Source organism: Nannobrachium achirus (genome assembly GCF_963921795.1).
Source record: "Nannobrachium achirus genome assembly, chromosome: 11".
Classification (NCBI taxonomy): Eukaryota; Metazoa; Chordata; class Actinopteri; order Myctophiformes; family Myctophidae; genus Nannobrachium; species Nannobrachium achirus.
In genome coordinates, this window is record NC_137820.1 from 31345127 (window position 1) to 31360455 (window position 15329).

At 41.2% G+C, this 15329-nt stretch overlaps 1 protein-coding gene across 1 annotated transcript in view; it reads right to left on the reverse strand.

The window, feature by feature from the left end:
- Nucleotides 1-3284: 3284 nt before the first annotated feature.
- The window catches only part of LOC308293804 (receptor-type tyrosine-protein phosphatase beta), a 74635-nt gene continuing 62590 nt past the window's right edge, over nt 3285-15329 (reverse strand). Inside the window, exons 34-43 of the mRNA XM_080736439.1 lie at nt 14607-14694; nt 13712-13756; nt 12372-12459; nt 11758-11848; nt 10549-10622; nt 9692-9826; nt 8728-8844; nt 8085-8245; nt 7100-7235; nt 3285-5649 (exon numbers count right to left, since the gene is read on the reverse strand). Of these exons, the coding sequence (XP_080592565.1) occupies nt 5518-5649; nt 7100-7235; nt 8085-8245; nt 8728-8844; nt 9692-9826; nt 10549-10622; nt 11758-11848; nt 12372-12459; nt 13712-13756; nt 14607-14694 (1067 nt within the window). The 3' untranslated portion in view covers nt 3285-5517. The remainder of the gene's footprint in view (nt 5650-7099; nt 7236-8084; nt 8246-8727; nt 8845-9691; nt 9827-10548; nt 10623-11757; nt 11849-12371; nt 12460-13711; nt 13757-14606; nt 14695-15329) is intronic.

Genomic DNA, 15329 nt, shown 5'->3' on the forward strand with positions numbered 1-15329 from the left:
ATAAATTCTTCAATCAATGATTCAAACAAACTACTACTACAGGGTTTACAGCGCCCCCCTGTGGCCGCCTCTAAGTGGCTTTTCCGTGCTGTTTTAAAGGAAGGTTTATTACACTCCTTTAAGGCCAGGGGTGTCAATTGGGTATGGCAGGGGTATGCAGCTGCCTATACCGTGGGTCCAGGGGGGAAATAAAAATTACTTGAATGTCTCCTTGTCTATCTGTGCTGGTTATTATGTTGTTAAATGACAGTAAAATAACTACAAATGCATAATTTAACAAAATGCTCACTTTAACGAGGTATTATAATTATATTCTCCACACTTGTATTCTCCCCATCTTGACAAAATGGTATATTCCCAGGTTCCGCAGGTCAGCTGCACAGGTGCATTGCATATTGTTAATTGTGGCACGTTTACTAACATGCCAAGTTTAGCTGCACTTGAACAACCATTCCAGGCTGCCATATCCAGCCCAAGAAACCGTAGAAACGGGGGAAAAAATAAAATGTACTTCTTAAAATAAATGTATCATCCCTGTTGTTGCTAAGGTATGGCAACATGACTGGTGTCTTGTGCGTGCAAGACACCAGTCATGTTGCCATACCTTAGCTTTTTCTGAGCTGACGCCACTGTTTAAGGCCTTCGGTAGGGCATTCCACATTTTAGCGGCATAGCAGGAGACCGCTTTTGACCCTTCTTTTTTAGACAAATCTGGGATGGACGTGATCTGTGATGCTGCCTCTGGTGTTATAATTGTATCCTTGACCTACTGTATAACAACATTAAAATGAAGTATAGCCAGGGGTCATTAATATGTCCATAAATGGACAAATGTGTCTGTGGAAAAGACTAGGCCTTGTCCGTGGCAAATTTGAGATTTTCTGTTTAACACACCATTGTAATATTCTTATACTGAATGTTAAGTCTCCAGGTCTTCAGAATATTTATGACACTGATTTACTATGACACTATGGCACATTATGAGTCCATTAGTACTAGTGGTTCTCAAATATTTTATTTGCAAGGACCCACATAAAAAAAGATGTCCACCACAAGCCAACATGGCAATGACCCCTGGGCCCTGAGTATAGCATTTTCAGATCTTCAAAGTATTAAATTGGAAATAACTTCTTGCGGCGTGAAAATAACTGCCTTGGCTTCTTCAGTACAGTATATACAGAAATCCCAGATGGTTCAGCCAACCAACCTGTACGTTCTAAAATTAGAAGGTTTAATGATGCTTGGCAGTTAGGCCTATAAGTAAAGTAAAGTAAAATTAGAAGGTTTGACGATGCTTGGCTGTAGGCCTATAAGTAAGTAAAGCATAAGTGTTTTTTTTTCCCCTTCTGGAACGAGAAGAAGAAATGGCATCCATTAATTATTCATGCCATGAGAGGGTGCACTTATAGCTGCCAGTAACAGTCTAATGTTGTTGGGAATAATGCAGTGGTGCAGTGGTGTAAAGTAACTACTACTATAAGTACATTTACTCAAGTACATACTTAAGTACACATTTTATTTTTTTATTTACTGGCCTATTTTAAAATGTCAATACTTTTACTTCTACTACTCCACTATATCTCAGAGGCAAATATTGTAAATTTGAAAACTTTGACTTTCTGCATAATGGGTAGGCCTCATTTTTGGAGCTGTGTGGAACAGAGCTCCCTATAGGCAGCAATGTGTGTCCTCACCGTCAAGTGAGAACTCACCGTCAAGTGAGAACTCACCGTCAAGTGAGAACTGTCCCGTTGAGTTTGAACAGGATCTGCGCATGCGCGGCCCCACACACACACACACACACACACACACACACACACACACACACACACACAGCTCCACTTCGAACCGAGGTTTGATTTTTTACTTTTGGTAGCCAACTTAAAGGTATATTCCACTTTCAAAAAAACCTTTGGTCACTTTATCATCTAATCAGGCTTTTATGACCACCCTGAACAGTTTTTAATTTTCTTCATTCAATATTTAGATATTTGATGTAAATGTTATCTGCCCCCCAGGCTCAGGGCCTCTCCACATACACCCATTGTAACTTCAAACTCCATTTTAACCATGATAGATTCAAAATAAATTAAAAAGGTTATAGAGAAAACACGGCCTGCTCACGTATTAGGAGGGTAGTATGAGTAACCAGAACAAATAATGGGTGTTTTCAATGAATCTATCATGGTTAAAATGGAGTTTGAAGTTACAATGGGTGTGTATGTGGAGAGGCCCTGAGCCTGGGGATGCAGTTTCTGGGGGGCTTTTTCTGATCAGTGAAGATAGATGGGAGAGAGAGATGGGGAGAGACATGCAGCAAAGGTCATTGGGAGCAGGATTCAAACTCACGACTCGCTGCAGGCGCACAGAGTCTATATGTGGTAGACGTCTGGACCGGCACTAAGGCAGCAGGCGCCCCCCAAGTAGCCTATATTTTGATTGCGACCGTCAGGTCGCATTTACTATCAAAACCTCGACCAGCTGTCTGTCTGTCAGTCTGTCACACGTCACACTTTTGCCCAAAACGCAAATCGGTACACAGTATGTCTACACTCATGTCATCAATATGGATCTGTCCCATATAGCGCCACCATCAGGCCGATTTTTTCAAACACATTTTTGGACACTACTCCTACACATTCTGCACTAAAATCACGCTGCAACCTGGCGGTCGCTTATCTCCCGATTAGGGAGTCTTACTGGTACCAATACTTGTACTTGTGCTTTTACTCAAGTACATTTTGAATTCCGGATTCTAGTTGTAACATAGTATTTCTACATTGCAGTATTGATACCTTTATTGCAGTAAAATGTGAGTACCTTTTCCATCACTGATCCCATGAGGGTGCATGCACTTATAGCTGCCAGTAACAGCCTAAGTTGTTACTGAATAATGCAGAGGTGTGCCAACCTCAACACCCCCCTGCTATGTGCAACCTATTCTTGTATTTTGTCTGTGCTTATAATTCCTCCATTGCAGATGGAAACTATTCATGTGATGAAGATAGCAGCTACAGCCGGCTGGAGAGCTGCCATAACATACAATGGCTGTCACGCAGACCACATGATTATTTTTTAACGGTGCAAATTTGTAAATTATCTTGCAACAGAAGATTGCTGGGTTAATGTTGCAATTTAGCGTTACGTGCATCAAAACATCTTGATTGTGATAAATATACCATGCACGCACGCACACAAACACTCTATTCTCTCTATCAACACAAAGATACAACCTCATAAAGGCAAATGTGGGGGAAAAAAGCAAAACATCTTTAATTCCATTTCTTTTGACATATTGCAAACGGTAAAAATCATTGCGGCTTTTCCTTTTTTCTGCGTTGTACCAGCAAGCATCTCACAAAGCATCGCAACACTCCTACAACAGTGAATATTTTCTTGTGAAAAAAGTGCTTTGAAAAGTTTTCAGAAAATTATAGATCTATATATATATATATGTGTGTGTGTGTGTGTGTGTGTGTGTGTGTGTGTGTGTGTGTGTGTGTGTGTGTGTGTGTGTGTGTGTGTGTGTGTATCTCACTGAAACAATGTACATTATGATACAAAGATTTGTAAAAGCTACAGTACAGTACAGTACACTCATACAAGTATTGACCATTAAAAAAATAAACAGTACCCGCCTCATGGAAAAACTTGTCCTTTAGAAGCTAAAAATAAAGTGTGCTCTTCCAGCAGTCCAAACATAGGAATGGGAATGTATCTGTGGTGGGCAGTATGCTGTAAGTACATTTACTTGAGTACTGTACTTATGTAAAGGTTTTGAGTGCCAGAAAGACAAATAGTTGCAGATAGTCGGGCAGAAACCTCTTAACTCCATATTCTAACTGTTTGTGTGTTTTCATAAATTAACGCCCTGGACCTGGTCTACTTGACCATACAGCGTCACACAAAAAGTATCAAAAGTAGCAGATCTGCAAGCTCGAAACGGAGCTAAAAGCTCACAACACGTCGCAGTTGAGAGCTTGCGCGACCCCCCCACTCTTTAGCTACTGAATGCGGCGCACCTCATGGATTTCTAGACAGAGAACAAATTATATCAAGGCAAATTGCTGCGTTCAAGTTCAGGAGAGTTCGGAAAAAGGCAATTCTCCTGAATGCTGCCTTCAGGTACGGCATGGAAAGGCGGCATTTGCATTTCTTCCACCCTATAGTAAATGCTGCATTCATGGTCTGGAGAGGGCAGTTTTTTACAGGCGGGTAAAGGTTCAGGGGCTCAAGCCCCCTTTGATGTCTATGCCTGTAGATAGATGAGGTGTGCAGCAGGATACGAACATGGACATACATAATCAGTAGGGTTGGGCTCTGGAACCGCAGGAAGCAAAGGACTCGAGTATAGTTTCCATCACATTTGGAACCGCTTTCCTGAGACGGTTTTTAATCGCACTGTCAGAGCTGGCATGTGGACTTCACTTCTGCCATACAATTACAATACAAGTGGTTCTCAAACCTTTTAATTTCAAGGACCACCAAAACACTGAGACACTCTCAGAGTTAGACTTCTAAGGGTCGACTGGAATCGTTAAAAAGATTTCCCAACCCTAATAACCAGTGTTTATGAATCAAACCAGTGTTAAGGATGTTACTGTGTGTGTGCTGTGCATGCATCGGTAAACTCTCAAACCAGTTCAACAAACAATTCTGCATAATTTTTCTATCTTTCATAACCGAATAATACTTAAACCGGTGACGATGAGCACATCTACAAAACAGTAAAAATAAGTAGGCTAAAAACAAACAAACAAAGAGAGAAAAATAAATAAAATGGAAGGCATATAACATGGATGCATCCAGTGCATTAGCCAGAACAGTGCATAGAGAAGAACCTTTCTTCACTAATGGTAACGCCAGTGGTAAAAATGTACATGTACATGTACATGTATTTAATTATTTACTGCATTGAAACCCTATTCACAAAAGGCCTCAGAAAAAAAGACCAGAAGCATCTTTTTCAGCTTTGACCTGAATCACAGAAAATGAACATTAATAATAATTAACAAAGTGCACCCTCTAGGTAGTTTGGAGGGGTCACAAGCTCTCAATAGGTAGTACTTCTGTTCCCTTTCCAGCAAACCTGTTGTGCAAAACATTATAATCGGGGGGGGGGGGGGGGGGGGGGGGGGTATTCATACAAAAAAAGGTCTCTTATAAAATACAACAGCATCCAACATACAGTACGCTAAATACGACCTGAGCAAATCCGTGTATCTTCAATGAATTATTATCTAGTAAGCAAGTGGAAAACAAACAAAAAAATGTGATACGAAAATCTAAACTAATGTTTGGTCCCAGGATATCCTGTATGCCCGTGGTTATTATTACCTTCATATATTACGGTTCCCTCCTTTGTCAAAATGTTCAACATTTCTTTTCCACAAATAAATATTAGAAAACGAAAGGCTCAGATCCAGATGAATTCAGCAAAAAAAGTGTTGTTAGCGGTGGAAAGTACAAAAATAAATAAGAATCTCATGATTTCTTTTTTTTTTTTTTTTTTTGGCCTCAGCTTCTCCTGGGCTCGAAGTTCTCATAGATGGTGAGCGCAGCGGTGTTCTGGTAGATGAGGTCCACGTTGGTTCCAGTCCTGGACCGGATGATGTCCATCGCACACTGGTTCAAGAACACATACTGGTCCTGTGGGGGGAAAAAATAACACACGCTTAGAACAGTGGCTCTATAGGACAGTGGTTCTCAACCTTTTCAGGCCGCGACCCCCAAAATAATCATATTTTTTACCAAGCTGATTTGGTCACATTTCATATTAGCATTGCTGTATGTATATTTTTGACATTTGTCACATTTTCAGAAAACCCATGATAAATTCATGAAAATACAATAAACTAGGAGATTTGCTCTAATCAACCTCAGAAAAATAAGAAATTAAAAAATTATTTGAAAGTCAAAACTACCATGCCATAGTTAGTGTTTCCAAAATAATGGTGTTACTTTGTTTTATTTATTTTAACAAATGATATGGTCATATGTTAATACACTGACAAACATAAGTGTGGTTGTTGGAGGGGGTCTCCCTACAAGGGGTCATCAATATGTCTGTACATGGACAAATGTGTCCGTGACGAAGACTTGGTCTTGTCCATGGCCAATCTTTGATTTTCTTTTTTACACCATTATAATAACATTCTTATTTTGATCATAAGACATAATTACCAAGTCATTACCAGTTACCAAGTCTTCAGGTTTTCTTCAGAATATGTATGACACTTATTTACTACGACACTATGGCATATTAGGAGTCTGACAAGTAGTAGTGGTTCTCAAATGTTTTATTAGCAAGGACCCTCTTAACTCTGAGAGTGTACATCTGGTTCCATTTGTACACTCTCTGAGTTACAGACCAGTTGTGGTCATTCAGGGCTCGCTCGTTTTATGTTTCTGGTAATATTATTGTCCTCTCATTTTGTATGTCCGCAGCAAAAATGTCCACCACAAGCCAGCATGGCGATGACCCCTGCTCCTCTACTGAGACATGTAGATCCTTTGTCGGGTAGGACACCTACTGGTTCACAAGAGTTATTGCACGAGGCTCAAAGTGTAATGCAGGGGTCTTCAACGTTTTCAGGCCAAGGACCCCTTAGCTGAGAGAGAGAGATGAAGCAGGGACCCCCACTACGTATCGTATAAAATTGTGTTGCAGATTTAAAATGTTCATGGATTTCTTATAGAGCTTAGACTTGTTTGACAGCACTGTCATCATCTGTGTAGGTTGGATTAATGTGTATTTTTCATACATATATTTAACCACTTAAACCATCAATACCTACTAGTCTGCTCTTCTTTTCCCTCTACACACCAAACCTCTGTGTCAAAAAATAGCCGATCTACAAGCTAACAACGCCTCGCAGCGCGAGGCGTTGTGAGATTGTAGATCGGCTATTTTTTGGCTAATGTTCCACTAAGAATAGGAATGCTAGGGTTCAAGTGATTAATGTAAAAAACATGATCCTATCACACAAAGATTTGGTGGCCCCCCTGTAGTAACTCTGAGGACCCCTAGGGTTGAAGACCTCAATTGATGTAATGTATGGAGGTTGGAAGAACTTGTAAGGTGTGACTGGTGGCGTACCTCCGTCTGCACCATCAGGGTCCGGTGCATGCGCAGGTCGTGGATGATGCCGTACACGTCCACCACGCCGTCCCGCTCGATCTGGAAGATGAGGCGGTCGATGGCGATGAAGGTACCCGTACGCCCCACCCCCGCACTGTGAGGAGAGAGAGAGAGGGAGAGAGAGAGAAAGGGAGACACAAGGAAGTGAAAAAGAGAGAGGGTTAATACATCTACAGTTTTGATAACGTCTCTGTCGGGTGGAAACCTCATACGGTAATAATACCCGAAAACACGTACTTTTAAGGATTCAAATTCAAAAATCAAACCATCGGTTCGAAGTGGAGCGGTGAATTTGAGCATCTATACCCTGTGTGTGTGTGTGTGTGTGTGTGTGTGTGTGTGTGTGTGTGTGTGTGTGTGTGTGTGTGTGTGTGTGTGTGTGTGTGTGTGTGCGTGTGCATGTGTCTAGGCTGCGCAACAGTGGCCTTCTCAATCTGTTCCTGTTTTTATAATCCAGCTAGACACTTCCGGAAACATAACTCCGGCCACGCACCGTTGTACTAATGAAACATAACTCCGGCCACGCACCTTCGTACAAATGAAATATAACTCCGGCCACGCCCCTTCGTACTAATGAAACATAACTCATGGCACTGTGTCTAGGCTGCGCAACAGTGCCCTTCTGGTCACCCAACGGTATTGCAGCAGTTCATGCTCATGGAGTCAGGGAGACACAGAAAGCTAAAGGTTGGGAACGCTGTTGACCCTCCAAAAATAGCAAAAGTAGCAGATAGGTGAGCTGGAAACATGCCACAAGTTTGTAGATCTGGTACTTTTGATGCATTTGTGTGACACTGTAGCATGATCAAGCAGGGCATTAATTAATAAGAAAAACTAAAAAAGTTTGAATTAGGAGATAATAGGTTTCTGCCCGATAGGTCCGAACGGGGATTTCTGGAATCGGGGGACCCCGTGAAGAGCTCTAGTCTGAAGGAGAACTGACCTGCAGTGGACCACGGTGGGGGAGTGTCTGGAGTACTGGTCCATGTGCTCGCGGACCAGGTGTCTGAAGTTGATGAGCAGCTCGGCCGTCTCGGGAACGCCGTGGTCCGGCCAGGCGGTGAAGTGGAAGTGACGCACGGAGCGCGATTCAGCCGTTCTCACCTGGAAGGTACAAGCGCTCACATGTTAAAACTCCGAATAAACAGAGACTTACGGCCACCCGTAAAAACATTATTTTTTAAGCATTAATAATAAATATTAATATTAAATAATAATAATAATACATCCTTTAGTGCTTTTCTTGGTGCTCAAAGTCGCTTTAAAAGACAGAACAGACAGAAAAGAACAAAAACATAATAATCATGTGTTCATAAGCATTATTTAACCTTTTATTGTGCATGGAGAGTAAGCTGTTTTGTACACATGCTTCACCAATAGGAACAAACTCTAAAAGATAACCTGTAATGTTTGTGTTATCTAAGCACCTACTCTGAAAAAGTTGGTGATATACAAAGTAAATCATATTAATTATTTATATTATATTTATTTATTTATTCATTATTAATAAATGATAGTCCTAGCTAAGCAACATCCCGATAACCCTAACATCCTGAGTCAAACCATGCTCTGCAGTTATGACTTACATTTTTGATGCTAAACTCCCTGATGGTCCAGTCTTCCAGTGGGATTTCAGAGGTGGTCGTCACAGTGATGTTCCCAAACTGCTTCACCTGAGCGGGCCAATATTCCTCACACTTGACCTGAGAAAAGTTACACGTGTGTGAGCCAGACATCAGCTCTGTGTGAGTGTGAGTTTGTGTGTGTGCTTGCGTGTGTTTACATATTTGCACATACAGCTCTACAGTACAGTACAGTACAGTACAGTACAGTACAGTACAGTACAGTACAGTACAGTACAGTACAGTACAGTACAGTACAGTACAGTATGTGCGTGTCTGTGAGTCAGTGGTGGAAAAATAAAATATCAATACAGCAATGTAGAAATATTCTGTTACTAGTAAAAGTCCAGAATTAAAAATGTACAAAAGGAATAAAAGTACTAAGGTATTGGTATCAAAATGGTACTTAAAGTGCCTAAAGTAGAAAGTACTCTTTATGTGCAGAATGTCCCATTTGAAATCTATTTTCAAATGGCCAAAATGTATATACTGTAGGGCTGAAGTGATTAATGTATACATAAAAAGTAGCTAGCACATCCAAAACTTCAAATCAATGGAGGATAAAGTACTGACATTTCCCCCTTTTTTATTGTCACATAACCAAAAAACGTAATAATAAAAAACTACAAAGTATCTAGTAACTCAAATATTTGCCTCAGAGATGTTAGTGGAGTAGAAGTAAAAGTACTGAAAATTGGAAATACTCCAGTAAAGTAAAGTACAAAATTGTACCTTTAGTTACTTTACACCACTGCTGTAAGTTTACATGTTTGAAGCTACTGCTCTATGTGTGTGCGTGCCTGCGTGTGTGTGTGCGTGCGTGTGTGCGTGCGTGCGTGCGTGCGTGTGAGAGAGAGAGAGAGAGAGAGAGAGAGAGAGAGAGAGAGAGAGAGAGAGAGAGAGAGAGAGAGGACATATGTGCACGTACCCGTCCCTGCTCATTGCAGCGGGTCAGCATAACCAGGGTCTGCACGTTCTTCTCCCAGATCATCCTCCAGAACTCGTTGACCGTGCAGGGCAACGGCCCCTGGGCCGCGATGAACTCCTTCCTGGAGTTGTAGCCCTGGCAACCACAAACATCCCCCCACCAACAACCATCAATCACTCATTCTATATTTCTATTATATAAGTTTCCACGTGTCTCACATGGGACTGCGGCTATGCTCAACAATACTCTAAATCAACCTGTAAAGCAGGGATCTTCAACGTTTCTTCAGGCCAAGGACCCCTTAGCTAAGAGAGAGATGAAGCAGGGACCCCCCCCCCCCCCCTAAATATTGTATAAAACTGTGTTGCGAATCAAACTTTTTCATAGGTTTCATAGCTTTCTTTTCGATTCTTATGTTAATGTGTATTTTCTGACAGTTACATTTTTAAACCCTCAATACTTAGTCAACTTGACCGTTGTCTCTGTACTTGATCTGCTCTTTTCCCCTCTACACCAACTCTCAGAAAATAGCGGATCTACAAGCTCACAACACCTCGCACTGTGAGCCGTTGTGAGCTTGTAGATGGACTATTTTCGGCTAATGTTCCCCATCACACAAAGATTTGGCGGACCCCTTGTAGTTAATCTGAGGACCTAATCTGAGGACCCCCTAGGGGTCCCGGAGCCCCTATAGAAAACCCCTGCTGTAAAGAATGAGCAGGAGTATGAAGTTATGGGTACAAGTGTAAAATGACAAATGATAAAGTATTTAAGGTTGCCAGATAGGGCAAAGCGATGATGATGATAATGATAATGATAATGAAGATGATGAGGCAGGCAGAGCGGTGAGTACGCACCGGGATGTAGTTAGCATTGATGTAGTCGTCGAAGGGACTCCCGTGGATAGAGAGTTTCACCCTAGAAGCATCATCTATGAGGTGAGAAGAGGAGAGGGGAATGAATGAATGAATGAATGCTTGACAGAAATGGAGAACAGAAAAAGAGTGCCCTCTAGAGGTCATTGTTGATACGACTGCCTGCTGCCAGGCTGGAACACAAGGTCTAGTCTTGTCCAGTGGTTCTCAACCTTTTCCCACAAAAATATTTGAACTGGGAATCGAACCTGGGACAACCAGGGGCTCTGGTTCTCTAGGCAGGCTCCCTAACCATTCAGGCCGAAAATAGCCGATCTACAAGCTCGCAACGCCTCGCAGCCAGGAGAAGAAAATGCTTCTATCACACAAAGATTTGGAGGACCCCCTGTAGTAATTCTCTGAGGACCCCCTAGGGGTCCCGGACCCCCTGTTGAAGACCCTTGATCTAAGCTAAGGAATGGGAGGCAATGCCGTGTGACTCACACGCAAAGGGCACCAGATGTTGTTGCTCCCAAGAGCATCCAATCTTTCCCAGAAAAATGTGTTTTGATGTTTGATTATTTGTTTTTTAATAGAGTGGTCCTCTTGAATTGTAATACATATTGTTATGCAATGATGTTTTCTAATAAAAGTTGAACTTGAAATGAGACAGCACACATGGCGAGGAGGAGGAGGAGGAGGGGTCCCATCCTAATTTACAGTACACTTTAAGACAGAATAAGACATAATAAAGCCATAATAAGAAATAATGTGTTGGTAATTAGAACTAATATGTTTTATTAGACAGAAACAAAGACAGAATAGCAGAAAGAGCAAATACATTCTCTGGCACCGGCACCTGCCGACCGGCAATTCGACCATCAGTCGTGCTGCATCGCCCGGCGATAGGACCGGCGGCCACCGCACGGAACTGTAGGTCGGACCGGCATCGCTGGTAACTGCCGCGGCCACCACCGCACGGACCGGCAGTTTATCGCGACGGGACTGCCGGTCGAACTGCCAGGCCTATCGCTGGCCGGTGCCAGAGAATGTATCCGCTCTTTCTGCTATTCTGTCTTTGTTTCTGTCTAATAAAACATATTAGTTCTAATTACCAACAAATTATTTCTTATTATGGCTTTATTATGTCTTATTTGGTCTTAAAGTGTACTGTAAATTAGGATGGGACTGGAGGAGGAGGAGGAGACTCACAGGGCAGCACGTTGTTGTAGCGGTTCTTTGGCTTGTTCTCCAGAGCTAGAGCACTGGCCCGGGCCTGGGCCGTACCTACAGGCTTCAGGTCCTGTACACATGCACACGCACACGCACACACACACACACACACACACACACACACACACACACACACACACACACACACACACACACACACACACACACACTTTGGTTTAAATTAGGAGTTTTGCAACATGCACACATCTGTAAAAAGTACCAGACCAAAGCATACATGAGGAAACCTTGTATGTCCAAAACGTGTTACTTTTCAGGAAACAGAAAAAAAAGAACCGTGTTCTGTGTTTCAATGGATCTAACGTAGTAACAGTTTATTTACAAGCTCTTCTTAATACTTTTCATTGGTTCAATATTCATGAAACCCAAAGGGAAGCTTTTAGACCACTTTCACGTTCACTTTCAAAGAATTTCCCAAATAGAGAAAATAGCTACGTTTGCACGACACTCTTGAATGATAAAGTATGGCATTAAATGTACAAACAAAAAAAAATAAAAAAAATAAAAAACATTCACATATGGATATACAAGGATTTCTGCCCGACGGCTACGATGTAATCTTTGATCTTTATAACCTCAAACTCTTCAGCGAAGCCACAGCTGGAGTCTGCCTTCTGCTTCCTGTAATAGGCCTCGTAGTCCTCCACCCGCACAGCAAGACTTCTGTAGCAGGAGAACAAAACAACACGTTTAGATAAGCAGGGGCCACAAAACAACACGTTTAATAGAAAGCAAGGGCCACAAAACAACACGTTTAATAGAAAGCAAGGGCCACAAAACAACACGTTTAATAGAAAGCAAGGGCCACAAAACAACACGTTTAATAGAAAGCAGGGGCCACAAAACTACATGTTTAAATTGTATCTATTTAAACTTTAAATAGATAGGCCTACTAGGGTTCAGAAAACAATCGGTTTAAATAGATACCACCAGAGTTCAGAAAACAATCAGTTTAAATAGATACCACCAGGGTTCAGAAAACAATAGGTTTAAATAGATACCACCAGGGTTCAGAAAACAATAGGTTTAAATAGATACCACCAGAGTTCAGAAAACAATCAGTTTAAATAGATACCACCAGGGTTCAGAAAACAATAGGTTTAACCACTTAAACCCTCTAGTCTTCGTGAAATGGACTTGAGCTACAACTGTTCTCGGACTGTTTTTTTTCCTCCTGTCTACAAACATGTCTTTGCCAATAATAGCCGATCTACAAGCTCAAAAACATTGCGACACGTTTTGAGCATGAATGTTCCCCCCAGAATATGTATGATGAGGTTCAAGTGGTTAAATAGAAAGCAGGGGGTCTGAAAACGACATGTTTTGTTGTTGTTGTTGTTGTTGTTGTGTCTCTGGTATTGCTGCGGTTTAATCTGCCCTCATCATTTGATTGGGATGGTACATTTGAATTTCATTTCAATTTAAATTTTCATTACAAAAACAACAACAAACATCAATAAGACAAACACAGTCAGGAAGACACTTATGTAAGCAGCTAAATACTACAATATTTCAAAGAGAAACACTGAAAGTAGTCAAAAAACAATTACAAACAGATTCACAATGAAGTGTAATTGTGGATTTCAACTGTGCAAAAGATGGCACTTGATGAAGTTTTTAAATGTGTTTGAAGTGGATTCCAGAAAGGCCGATGTCAGTGTGTGTCAACCCAAAGCCTTTTGATCTAGTTACGTTTCCATTGTCCCAAGACAACACGCCAGATAGATGAGGATGTTTCCCAATGAGGGGTTTTAAAGATAAATAAAAACTCAGTAATGGATTTGTACTCACACTTTGTTCCTGAAACACAGATAGAGACAAAACACAGCAATTTGTACAACATTCATGCAAACAGCGTTAGTCATTGACTTGTTTAGAATTAGATGGATGGTAATAGCAGAGATGGAAAGCTCACCTCATTGAATGAATCTGGATGTCTGGAGAGTCTTTCTTAGACAACCTATGAAACACAAACATCAGTATAATTAATTACAGAGGAATTAAGTCCTATTCAAAGTAAAAAAGAAAAGAAAAAACAAAGTGTTAATTTCACTTTGAAAGTCACTTTCAGAGTGACTGTCAGGGCGTTTGCTATACAGTTACACTTAAGCTTAATTTAGAGCAGTGGTTCTCAACCTTTTCAGGCCGCGACCCCCCAAATAATCATATTTCAACTGGGGACTCACCCCACCCTGCACAAGCATTTGGAATTGTAGGAGATGGCATTACATTTAGTTTGACTCAATCTAATTCCATTGTGAAAATAGCCGATCTACATGCTCACAACGCTTCGCAATGCGAGGCATTGTAGCATGTAGCTTGTAGATCGGATATTTTCACAATTTCTGCCTCTGAAATGTTACAATTTTACCAATGTTTGACCAGAGGTAGTAAAAATGTCTTTAAAGTCCTTAATTGTCACTTAAAAATGTGCAGATAACCTGTATACACTTATATAGTATGTTGGTCTGTTTACTGTTGAGTGAGAAAGCAACGTTAACATTTAGCTAAACATCTGGCGACCCCCCAAAATAATTTGGGTACCCCTCTGGGGGTCCCGACCCACAGGTTGAGAACCATTAATTTAGAGTAGACTCCATCGGGCAACGGCCTTGCTTACCGAAAATTTCAAGTAAGCAACGTGCTGCACCCTTGACTAACGGAGTAACAATGAGGCTTTTCAGTACATAATATTACAATTCATTTAGGGCTGCGACAGTTAATCAAACTATCAAAATATAAAAAGTGATCGAGGCCATTTAATTCATGTTGTGTTCATGATGATGACAGCCATACAGTGCAGTACATACCTCTTCCAGTAGATGACGACAACAATGGTGACGATGAGGAGAACCACAAATATCCCCAGGGCCGCTCCCACACTAATACCTATGGTCACTATTGTAAGAGAGACACAAAGATGATCTATGAGCACTATTGTAAGAGACACACATGATACGTAAGAGAGAGAGACAATATGATACCTATGCTCCCTACTGTATGATCTCTACTCAGTAGAATCTACCTTATGATACTGAGCTTTATTCTAATATGATTTGTATTTTATTGTATTATATTATATTAATTATATGTATTACTACAATCCCCTGGGTCTTTTTGTGTCATCCTTTTAGCGTAACCTTTGTGTGACAACACACATACTAGGGCATTCACGAATAGTGATTTTTAGTATTCAAATTATTCAACCTCAAAGTATTCGAATATTCGACAGGACTGGCCAAACTGTCAAATATTAAGTAAGCAAGAGGCGAACATTGTGAAAATTGTGATCTACATTGTGAACATTGTGATCTACATGCTCACAACGCCTCGCATTTCAGAAATGGATTCAGCATCCTCAATAACCCCCAAAACCACTCCAATATTGTTCAAATCAGCCAATCAGTTTTTGACATATTATCCATTATTGGTGTCAGACCGCCATTCCGAAACACCGCCATTCCGAAACAGGGTTAGGGTTAGGGTTAGGGGTAGGGTTAGGGGTAGGGTTAGGGTTAGGGTTAGGGTTAGGG